Source organism: Platichthys flesus, chromosome 12 (assembly GCF_949316205.1).
Source record: "Platichthys flesus chromosome 12, fPlaFle2.1, whole genome shotgun sequence".
NCBI lineage: Eukaryota > Metazoa > Chordata > Actinopteri > Pleuronectiformes > Pleuronectidae > Platichthys > Platichthys flesus.
In genome coordinates this window covers 1,993,938-2,006,427 of record NC_084956.1, presented here as the reverse complement: position 1 = coordinate 2,006,427, position 12,490 = coordinate 1,993,938, and the positions used below count along the sequence as shown (strand labels likewise).

Sequence of the window (12,490 nt, the reverse complement as noted above, 5' to 3'; positions counted from 1 at the left end):
ACATAAAAAGATGCTGCAGTCATAAGACGCAGGATTTTCAAAAAAGAGAAACAACTAATCTGACACTGAGGAGATTTCATTCCTCTCATTTCATCTCAGTGTCGTTTTCCTCAGATGGGACGCGACCCCTTCTGGGTCTGAACCAGGTCCATGCAGGCCCGACTCCCTCATTAAGGCCCAACTGCTCTTCATAGTGCAGAACTTGTTGGTGTTTTTTCATCTTTTCCCATTGGGAGACCTCCATCAGGTGAGGCTTTACAAGTTGAATAAAGAAACAACCAGTTAACTCTCCTGACATGAACACACACACACACACACCTGTAGAGAATCAGTCTCCATGCAGCAGGAACGTTCTCCTCCTGCGATTACACACAAACACAGAGTTGTGTGTTTTTTATTGCAGAGCTCTCTCCGCTGAGACGTCTAATTCTTATTCTCTCTGTATGAGCTTTAAGATTTCAATTTCATCTCCAGGGCAATTTATTTAGTATACAGCATGTCATAAAGGCTTAACTGCATCTCTTCCATGTGGGTTATTTTGTTGCCTGCTGCATGTGTGTGTGTGTGTGTGTGTGACTGTGTGTCAGTGTGTGTGTGTGTGTGTGTGTGTGTGTGTGTGTGTGAATCTGGGGCTGGCACTGCTTGGATTTGACATGGCCTGACTACAAAAACATGCAGCCCAGCCTGTCGGTTCTGCTAATTGTTCTCTGTGGACCCGGTTCGAGCTGCACAAGGTCAAAGACGATGTCCTGCTCCCGGTCCAGAGGACACTGAGAGCCGCTTCCACTCCGGCCTGGGGGGTAATTAAGGAACGTGGTCGATTGGCTTCTTATTTATCTCCTGTTTGCACTTCGGGCTCCAGCTCGCCGGGCTGCGTGTCAGGATGCACAGCCGGGTCTAAAGTTTGCTGTCACATGGGGGTACCCGCTGATCTGCTGCCCCGCATGTGGACATAGATCCGGGGGTTAGCCGTCGTTTGGACACCGACCAAATCTCCACCTCGTCGCGTCTCTAAGTGTTCGAATCCTCCATGTATTTACCGACCTGCACCTTCGCGTCCAAGTCCGACTTTGGCTCCATCCCGCCGCCGTTCCTGACGGAGGGTGGCGCGGCTCTGCTGGAGCACAGCGGCGTGTCGGCTCGGTACCGGGGCTGCTGCTTCCACGAGCCCCTGCAGCAGTACCCTCCCCCGGGCAAGTGGACCCTGTACCCGGGGGAGGCGGTGTACCACCAGGGGCTCCCGTCCTCGCCGGAGACCCTCTTCAAGGGCGGTAAGGAGTGCTTCCTGAGCGGGGGGCCGGTTTACGGCGCCTCTGACCCGCGGCTTCACGCACACGCGTTCGCCGGAGACCCGCGGAGCTTCCCCGGGAGATATGCGACGTACCACCCGGACTCGCAGCTCCTCTTCCCGGCGGCGCGGAACGGAATCCTGCTGCCGGTGTTCGACCAGTTCATCGCGGAGGAGGCGGAGAGTCCGAGGACCGGGACCGCGGACCGGGAGAAGGAGAAGGAGACGAGTCGCACCGGATGGACGAGCTGTCCCAGCGGGGAGGGAGGCGAGGTGAGGCCGGTGTCAGAGTCACCGCTGACCGGGAAGGAGGACGACGAGGACGCGCCCTCATCCGGCGGCGCTGGAGGAGACTGCAGCCATGACCGGAGTAAGTGGAAGTCATATAGTTTTATAGGCTGGTCTTTAACACAGAATAAAGAGAAATACAGGCTGTTGTAATACAACTAGCGAGGGGGCATCCAGTGTATTAAAATACAAGTATAATGTGTTTAATATCCATGTAGTATGTTGTCCTAAATAGGCCTAAATTGCAAGTTATAAGTTTATCTTTAGTCTAGAGGTCGTTAATTCCAACCTACTAACATTTGTAAAGTCTTTTATTTATAATTATTTTTATTGTTAAGCCCTCATTCATGTGTTTGTTTAGGCTTTTATTTAATACACATATTTCATAAGCTTAGATCAAGTTCATCTCTTAGAAATAAAGCCAATTGGATCACAGCAAAACCATTAATTCTAAAAACATATGCTAAAGTGTAAAGGGCCTAAAACCTAATTTAAGGGTATAACATTTAAATATGTATGCAAAAAGCTAACAGGCCCCAAACTCTTATGTTTATAAGTTTTAAAAAATAAGTTTAAAACATTCTCTTTATTATTAATATTGTCCTCAGATGTGTGTCCAACAAATGGAGTCATGCAAAAGCTAGCACTGGTAAATGTGGTCGTCTAATTGATTTCTACGATTAAGGTCGGTCAATGTGCCACTTTTTCTGCAAGTTGTAATTTTATTTGCACGGCTGCAGAAATAAGAAACCGTGCATGTGTTTCTCCTCCATAACTTATGAGCTGAACATCTGAAAATGCATGAAAACATGAAGACGACACGATGACCTCTAGCGTCCCAGCTACACAACATGAAGGTCATGTTTCCTGATCTCAGCTTTATGAAGCAGACCTTGACATTCACCTTAAATTAAAAGTTGGAATCAATTTCAATTTATTTAAAATCAGTGAGTGTATTCTTGTAGGTGAGTTTTAAACTTGTGGCTCGTCTCTGTTGGACGTTTGGAGGAGACAGGCCTCGTTTCTATTTTTGTCATTTTTAGATTATATCTCCTTTGTGGATGTTGTTTTTATTAATGCATGTACTGATATTCCTCTCTTGCATCTGCTCACTGTTTATTCCCGTTGCATGTTTAATCGTCTTGGCCTTTTCCCAGCAGAGTCCTCTGGGAAGAGGAAGAAGCGCTGTCCGTACACCAAGCAGCAGATCAGGGAGCTGGAGAGAGAGTTTCTCTACAACATTTACATCAACAAGGACAGACGCATGCAGCTGTCCCGCCTTCTGTTCCTGACAGACCGGTGTGTGCATGTTGTAATATTGTGCGTTCGGGGAACTTGTTACTCCTCTCACCAGGTGCTTCTCGTGTTCCTGAGCTTCTGGGGAAGCTGCAGGGAAGCAACATTAAATCCTCATCCACTGCAGTGCTGCAAAAGACTGCGGCCATGGCGGCTGTTTGGCTCCATGCGGAAACAAAGGGATGAACCTGGTCCTTTTAAAACCTGCGAGGAGCAAACACAACGTTTAGATCAATTCATCCACTCATTGGAATAGTTAGAGCTGCTCTAATTGGAAGATTGATCAAACAACTGAGTGCCACTGAATTAATCAGCGACTATTTTAATCATCAGTTGATTATTTAGTTATAAATAATATAAATACGATACAATAAAATATAAAATAGACATGAATTCCAAATCCCTATATATTATCTTGCTCTGGCAAATTTTGATGAGCATTTTCCACAATTACCAGATTCTTTGTTCCCCAAACGACAAATTGATTTATCAGGGAAATGCTTGTCAGAATAATGAATGATGTAAATAATTGATTATGAAGTTGTCTGTGGGGAAATATAGTTCATATAGTGCAGTGAGAGCTTAAGATGGGGATTTATGTTATTACACCCTTAACACAAGGCTTTGAAATAATGTTTAATGTAAACTCGGTATTTTCAAAAAGATTATGTTTCCAAAACTAGATTTGTTTTAGTTTATTTTGCTCCTAAACATCCAGACATATTTGTCACTTTAATATATTGCACACACAACCAATCCCCCCAAAAATATGGGCATCTGATATTTCAATGAAAATCAGCAGCATTAGGTTTTGCGCCAAATCTGTTCTGCTGATTTCATGTTGTTGTGTGTTGCAGAATATTTTGTGTCTCTGCTGCAGGAGAAACCATTTCCCATCTTCTCTTCTGTGCTGTGCTTTTAAGACAGGTGAAGATCTGGTTCCAGAACAGAAGAATGAAAGAGAAGAAACTGAAAAGAGAGAGACTACAGTACTACACACAGTACCACCTGTTCTGACGCACGGACGAGGGGGTGGGGGGGGGGGGGGGGGTGGAGGGTGGAAGTAGAAGACGTTCCTTTTTTTAAATGTCATTCCCAAAAAACTGTGTGCGTTTGTGACAACCCTGCAAACACTGTCACTGCAGCGCATTTTCCATTCCAGTCATATCAGTGTGAATAAAGACACGAGCAAACAACCCTGCTCCTTCATGAGGGGGACTCCAAGGCTCAGGTCTAGGCCCTGATGTAGAATCTTCCCTTTTAAAGAATGTGTCTCGCTCTTGATCCTCCATCAAGGAAAAGCATTGAAAATGCTCCGCTCGCCTTATGTAAACCCGTCGGCCCTCTGAAGTCATGTGGCTCACCGTGAAGGAATCAACGCTCTTTGTGTCTTAGGCCTTTATGTTCTGAAAATACCAGGAAATTACCACATACTGTACATTCTTTGAGAAACTTAATAGGGAAACATGATCTTCAGATGTACTGTGGCTGCTTATATCCATGTCCATGGAGACTCGTGTATCGGGACTGTTGGTTGTTTCTTTAATGTTGATTTGCACTGCTTATCTATCTATCTATCTATCTATCTATCTATCTATCAATCTATCTATCTATCATTTTAACATTCTATCTATCTTTCTATCTTTATCAATATATGCTCACTTAAAAGATGAAGACAATGTACTTATTAGGATATCTGAAAACCTGATCAGACCTGAATTTGGTGTAAAAAACCTTGAAATTAAATAAATCAAGTCTTTAAAATTTAGCAAATCACTTCAGACACTTTTCAAATGTGTTAGAACATGAAAACATCAACACACAAACTTCATAGCTATTGTTCATCCTAATTGAAGATGTGTGACAGAGCCATCAGCAGCCGCTCACAGGGTGTTGGCCTATTGTTTTATATAGTAATAAAATGAAAAATTCAAGTCATGTGTGATCACTTCTGCAAACCCAAACTAAAAAAGAAAGAGTGTATACCCAGAAGCACATTTAAATGGGCTCGCATTTTACGTGGATGATGCTGGAATCGTAAACACGACCATACAAACTAAAGAGCAGGTTATTGTGCCCTCAGGTTACAGCACTATAAAATGTAACTTCACAGCAGTAAAGAGAGGGAGTGTCACCGTGCAGAAGAAGAAGTAAAAAGAGAAGAAGAAGAAGAATGTTGTTCTGTCCTGTGGTCGCTGGGATCCCGACCCAGACTTTGAACAACATGGGCCCAGACAGCAGAAACACAGCGAGTCCAAGGCTGCTGGTGAACCTTGAACCGCAAACCAAGCACAACACACACACACACCGAGACACACACACAGACACACACACCGGCACAACCACCATTTCCTCAAAGACTTTTATTGGGGCAATACAGACTGTCTGCTGTCTCTCTCTCTCTCTCCTTCTGTCTTTGTCTCACATTGACTCAGTCTATGTGTGTGTGCGTGTGTGTGTCTGTGTGTGTGTGTGTGTGAGTGTGTGTGACGTAAAAAGAAAGACAGGGAGATGAAAGGGGAGATTGTGTGTCTGGTTGGAACCAAAGGCATTCAACCTAATGGCCCCCAATAAACCTGACTACAAGCCTGTTTGAGTCTTGAGCATGTCGTCTCATGTTGTGTTGTTCTAAATGGACTTTTTACATTTTAACTGTTTATCAACGAAATACATATTATTGTGTTATGGACCCTCAGAAAGTACTGTAGGTGTTGGAGAAGGAGCCGCAGCATTTGCGTAGTTAATGCATTAAAGCAATTAAAGGTGTCATTGTGTGATATCCTCACCAGGAGGAGAGACTGGGGCAGGAGAGGAAGTATAATGTAATATTGATTCTGGTATAAACAGCAGCAGCAATTAGCAGCTAGCAACTAGTTGTAGAAACTTAATGAGTTGTAGAAATAACAATTATAGCTGAAGATCCCTAGAAAGTGAAATGGAAACACTTTAACATCCTTCTCCAATCTAATTTTTATAAATGTATCCATTTACATTTAATAAAACGTTTATACAAATTATACATCTACTATAGGTTAAATACATTATTAGATAATGACTCTTGGCTCCTACTTGTACAAGCTGGTGCAGATATGATAATATAGTAAAAAACAAGAATGCAAATACAAAATAGAAAAAAGTGTTATAACTGTGGACAAATTCAGAAATAATAATACCCTAAAAATATATTAATTTAGACACTAATTCAAATCCTCCATCTAAGCCAATACAAGTAAATAATTTGAAATATCAAATACACATTATTATACAAAAATTAATTCTTGAAAATATAATTGCAGCATCAGCAACCAGTTACAGTTCTACATATATATTAATGTAACGGTAAAAGTAATGGCAGGATTATTAGTATCACCACAAGAAGTACATGTATTCATAAAGAACATGTAGCAGGCCTTCATAGTAAAGTAATAGTAAAGGTAATGGCAGTAGAAGTATTAAGATATAGTCCATGAATTCATAATGCATAGTAATATTTATATATATATATAAATGTGTAATAGAAAAGCTAATGGCAGTAACAGTGGAATCAACATACAGAATATATGTATGTTGATAAAGAAAGTAACAGTGACTCTGCCCCAATGGCTTTTCTGAATGTTCATCTGTAAAGCGAGTTGGCCTCAGCTCTGCGGCTGCACCACAGTGAACGCTGCCAGCGTCCTTCCATTACTTCTTATAGTCTGTCATATAAATGTATATGGCAGCAGCCTGCATGACTTTCACACAGCGAACAGGAGGCTCCTCCACGTCCACAGCAGCCGTGGGGACAGCGCCACCTAAAGGCAGCAGGCTTCCCTCACTGACTCGTGTGTCTCTGAAGGCCTGAATCCCTGAAGGTCCAGTCAGATTAAATCACAGGCGCTGATTCATGTGTTTATTCATTTCATCACTAAAAAACCCAAAGGCCAGGAGTTACACTAACTTGATAATGTGTTAAATAAAAAGGCATCAAAGTGTCGTGTTCACGGGCTGAAACAGACCAGTGCTCCTCTGGGCTGGGACCAGTTACTCTGCTGAAACAGACCAGTGCTCCTCTGGGCTGGGACCAGTTACTCTGCTGAAACAGACCAGTGCTCCTCTGGGCTGGGACCAGTTACTCTGCTGAAACATGAGGAGACGTCATTTCATATAATTTAATTTAGTATAAGCACAGTGTAGAGCATTGAAGACGAATGTTTCTGTTTGATGCATTTGGCCTGAATCTACCTACAGTCTCCTGGAGGGACACAATTAAAAAACACACACACACACACATGCAAACACACACACACACACATGCACACACACGCACACACACATAAACACACGAAAAACAACGGTATTTAAAAACGAAGTGAATAAATTGTGCGACATCTTATAGTGTAAGTGCTTTATGCTATGTGTGATAGAGCTGTTTGGAATATTGATACAGAGAAAAGGTGGCTGGTATGTGTTGAATTGGGGGGGGGGGGGGGTGCACCCATGTTTAATGGCCACATGTATAAATAATAGTGATCTGAAGTGTGGGTGGAGTTTCTCAGTCTGTGCAAAAATTACGAGGCGATGCACAATTTACCAGTGAGTCAAAGCAGTACTGAATAAAAGCATCATAGGAAATACTTTGTACTTTTACTTCATTAGATACGACTTTAAGGATGCGAGTACTGATTAAAATGAGAAGCAGAAGAGGATAAACAATGTATTAAATTTACAAAAAATATAAAGATATAGATAAAACAAATACAATATGTGAAGTGTGAGTAGAATACGTGTATTGGAATGAACATGAGACATTGAGCTGCAGGGATGTAAATAATTACGAATATTAACTATATTGAGTATTTATGGGATAAGTCTTAATGTGCAGAGTATTGAAGTGTAAAAAGCTGCCTCAGGGATGTGTTGAAACAAAAGTATGAAATGTTAATAATCAAGTAAAAGAAGCATTTCAGTCTGACACAGTTAATAATGTTCAAGTTTACTCGTGCAGCCAGTAGATGGCGCTAAGACTGCACAAGAGACCGCGATCAAGGTCTATGTTAGAGGGTCCAGACAAGAAAGAGTTTCACATAACATGGAAAATGTAAAGAGTCTAAAATGTATAAACAACATATTTGTTATTGTTTTGATGTAATTGTACTTATAGATATATGTGATATAGATAAATATAGAGAAGCTTTCACATTGATGGTCTCAACAACAAAACCATCACGAGACAAAAACACTCTGTGGCCTAAAATCAATTTTACCTGCTCAAATAGCCAAGAGGGATTTTATCTAGTTTTCTAAATACATGATAAATCCACTTAACAGACAAAATAAATAATATCCTGACAGTTTAACCAAAGAAACAACCCGACGTGAACCGCTCCACCAACAGAAATGCAACTGGCGCCAGACTTTTAGGCACAAACGGGTTTTTTCCTCTGCAGCCACACAATATTGTGATTGTGAGATGCCACACAGAGGTGCGTGTCTGCGTGTGTGTCACTACAGACAAACACAATATGAGCTATTCATTTTACAGGCCTGCTCAGAAAGTGGTTTTGGCACGAGCATAGATTCTCCACTCTCCTCCCAAACCCCGTGCGTAAAAGGATCCGTGCTACTTTTTATTCCGCTTGTAAAACGGTGCGTCAGGAACACACTTTAAAAAACACGTGTATATATAAATATATATATGTGGAACATCCATCTGGCTGCAGTCGATGGGCCTTACTATCACATTTCTGGAGACAAAAGAATGATTTGATTTATTTCCCATACTGGGTAAATACAGTCTAACCATGTGGTGCGCAGTGTAACCAATGGGCAGCCGAGGAGAAGGTAAGGGCTGAAAAAAAATTACTACCATTTTAGGGGAGGATGTAAGCCACTATACCAGCCCATCTAACGTTTTACAGTCGCACTTAAGTGTCTTTTTATTGAAATAATAAAATAAACATGTCGCTAACGAATTATTATTCCATGATGGGGCTCCAGAGCGAGGAGCCGTACGGGGCACATTTCATACCGGGGAGCTTGCAGGGTTCGACGGCCGGCTGCGCCAAGTCCGCCCGGGGAGCGGTGGAGGAGGACGGGACCCCCGGCTCACACATTCCGGATTTTTCCCATTTTTCCGGCAAGCCGACGAGTTTAAATGGCTTCTCCCCCTGGACGAACACCTCCACGTCCTCCTCGTCCCCGTCGCCGCAGCTGCAGTCCGCTCCCGGCGCCTCCATCCCGGGGCTGTTCCACCCGCATCACCTCCTGAGCCACCACCACCACCACGCGTACTACGGCCCCCAGACGCAGAGCCACGCCGAGCAGCTTGTGTCCTCGGCGGCGTCAGAGAGCCGGTTCGTGCGTTGCTGGGAGGGGGCGACTCCCAGCAGCTCGGACGCGGTGCTGTCCCAGTCTCCGGCCGCGTTCCCCGGGTGCCTGCCCGCCCAGGGTGACCTCTCCGCCCCGAGCTCCAGGTACGAGGCGGTCAAACCCGAGAGCTCGCCGCCGCCGCCAGCGCACGACAGCCCCGGGGACTCCAGCTTTTCCAGCACGGCCGAGGTGGTGCTGGAGCGGCTCGGCACCGTGGAGGAGCTGGGGAGGAAAGCCGAGCCCAAGAAGGAGCAGGAGGAGCGGAAGAGCCGGCCGCTGCTTGACCCGGGTAAACACAGACACAGGACAGGGGACCAAATGTTTATAATCGCGCGTGAGAAGTGGCACTACACAGGTGTGTGCGTGTGTGAGAGAGAGTGTGTGAGAGTGTGTGAAAGAATGAATGCGGCCTAAGTAAGTGTGTGTGACTTTTATAGCCCTATAAATGTCTTGTAAACTGTAAAATATAAAACTTTATTGTCCATTAAAATAATTAAGGTGCTATTGCTGTTATTAAGCAATTTGTCACGATAGGGAAAACTCAGGTAGACTCACTCCGCGTCTTTCCCGTTACATTTGTGCAGGAAGTCAAGTGTGTGTGTGGGGGGGGGGGGGGGACTATTTTGTTTTCCTGCAACTAATAACTCGAAGTTTATCTTTTCCAAAATTAGCAAATAAAGTCAACGTGGAAAGTGTTTCTATTTAAAAAAATGCACTAAAAATGTATTAATTTTGTGTTGCACAGAATTAATTTCCAACTCAAACTGCTTGATAATTTATTATATTATTACTTTAAATATACAAAATTATTTTGTTATATGTTATTAATTATAAGGAACAAATAGCAGATACAACTTGCTTACAACAAGAATAATATAATAATTACACATTTGCTAAATATTTTTTTAAATAGCATTCATACCTTTATTATTGCATTATTATTAATATTTTCTTCTTGCATGACACAAGTTTTCTCCTATAAATTTAAACTCTCAGTTAATTGTGCAAAATGTGCATCTTTAAAAATAGGTTTAATGTTTTTCAAGTGTAATTTAAAAACATCTATAAAACAATATCACATTTTTAAGTTGTTTTTCTCGTATTTTTCTTCTGAATACACGAATAATGAATACATGTAGGCTCCAGGTTTATTATTTAAATGTGCAACAGAGGAAAAAGAAGTTTGTTCTCTTTTTGTTCCAGAAATGAGGTTTTAATATATTTTTTATTTAATATCAGAGATCTGCATGTTAACTGAGGCCCTGCAGCCTCCTTCCTCTCCTGATGTCTCCATAATAATTGAATAATGAGTGAATGTCAGCTGAATGGCCACCTCAGCCCCTCCACCCTCCAGTGTGTGAGTGGAGTGTGTGTGTGTGTGTGTGTGTGTGTGTGTTCTGGTGTGTGTGTGTGTGTGTGTAGATGACGACCAAACCAAGTGTATGTACTTGTTGCTGTCTTGCTTGGCTTGTCTCTCGTCTTCACTGTAATTTCACAGCACTCTGTGGCTGCTTAGCTCGTTTTTTTAAGTGCCCAATAAAACCCTGTGCATCAGTCAAAAGGTCCAGATATCCCCCCCACACACACACACACCACTGCAGCTTATTAATTCTGCAAAACGAGGCTCGGCCCAGCTGCTCATCAACACACACTGAGACCCGTTTACTGGGAGTCCTCCGCTGTGTTTACTGCTGCAAACAGCCTCTTTCCAAAAACATATTAAATCCTAAAAAGTTAGAAACCACAAATATAATTTTTATGTTATGTTTAATTTACTGAAATGGAAGAAAAAGCCACTCAGTTTCAGCAAGGGAGCAATATATTGACTTTTAAAAAGAGGGTAAGTTGTGTTTTGAGCGTGTGGTGGTATTTTCTAATGAGCCAAACATTGCTGCCTCATAAACTCGGTGTATTTTCTTTACATTTTATGTCTGTCTTTGAACCTTTTGAAGCACACACACACACACACACACACACACACACACACACACACACATACACACAGACACACAGACACACACACTTGTTCCTCTACCTTCGAGAGAAAACTGTGCAGAGAATGGTCAAATCAGGTCTCAGCCCTCAAACGGCTCATTGAATATGGGTCAGAAAGTGGGGACTGTCCAAAATGGTCCTCACAAAGACACACACACACACACACACACACACACACACACACACACACACACACACACACACACACACACACACACACACACACACACACACACACACACACACACACACACACACACACACACACACACACACACACACACACACACACACACACACACACACACACACACACACACACACACTCTACATGTGTGTAGTTTGCATTAACATCTATCTATATCCCCCCCCCCCCCCTGCAGCAGACCCCTCAGCCAGCTGGATCCACGCCAAGTCGACCCGGAAGAAGCGCTGTCCCTACACCAAGCACCAGACCCTGGAGCTGGAGAAGGAGTTCCTCTACAACATGTACCTGACCCGGGACCGGCGCCTGGAGGTGGCGGGACTCTTAAACCTCACAGAGCGGCAGGTCAAGATCTGGTTCCAGAACAGGCGGATGAAGATGAAGAAGCTGATGATCCGGGAGAGGAGGAGCATCAACGAATGAGGGACTGCGAGGAGAAGGCCCGGGTCGTTTCTTCTTCTTCTTCTTCTTCTTCTCCTTCTTTTTTTTTCTCCATGACAGTCGAGGAGGTGTTGAGGTTGTAGCTGATAAAAGACGATGCTCTGCTCCCAGTGCCCTTCAAACTGGCACCATGAGCCACTACACAGGATTATTGTGGGGCTGAACTGCCGTGGAGACTCTGTCGGAAACACCGAGATGTGTTGTTACACAAAAAGATCTGTTGACCCTTTTCATGTTGTACAATTCTTCCAAACGCATGTTACAAAAAACGAAGGCCCTCAATCAACCGGGGACTGTTGTAAATAACGCCGCAGAACAAAATGCTCACATTTACACACAGATCCATAAATTGAAAAGGTAAAAAAAACACACACACACTTGTTTGATATCAAAAGACTTTTTCCTCCTTGTTTCTAGAACACACATCTGTTTGCGATAAGGTTGTATATCTCACATGTCCTAACTGGAAATACTTGACACACACTTGAGTTCACATAAATTGTCGGCACTGTCGGCCAAAATAAGAATCGCGTTTTATGATTTAATGCTAAAACTATCGTCCTCATAAAAAGCTGCTTTTAGTGGGCCAGACAAGACGGGGCTGCTATCAGAGATAAATGAGTGGT

At 43.1% G+C, this 12,490-nt stretch overlaps 2 protein-coding genes across 2 annotated transcripts; both read left to right on the top strand.

Annotated features, from left to right (window-relative positions):
* Positions 1-1,030: 1,030 nt before the first annotated feature.
* LOC133966546 (homeobox protein Hox-D11b-like) lies at positions 1,031-3,889 on the top strand. Its single transcript, XM_062401528.1, has 3 exons — positions 1,031-1,658; positions 2,734-2,875; positions 3,796-3,889. Exons 1-3 carry the CDS (start codon positions 1,031-1,033, stop codon positions 3,887-3,889), a joined length of 864 nt encoding a protein of 287 aa, XP_062257512.1.
* A 4,923-nt stretch (positions 3,890-8,812) lies between these two features.
* On the top strand, positions 8,813-11,867 carry LOC133966197 (homeobox protein Hox-D9b-like). The gene is made up of 2 exons (XM_062400999.1): positions 8,813-9,512; positions 11,602-11,867. Exons 1-2 carry the CDS (start codon positions 8,813-8,815, stop codon positions 11,844-11,846), a joined length of 945 nt encoding a protein of 314 aa, XP_062256983.1. The 3' UTR covers positions 11,847-11,867.
* The last annotated feature ends 623 nt before the right edge of the window (positions 11,868-12,490 follow it).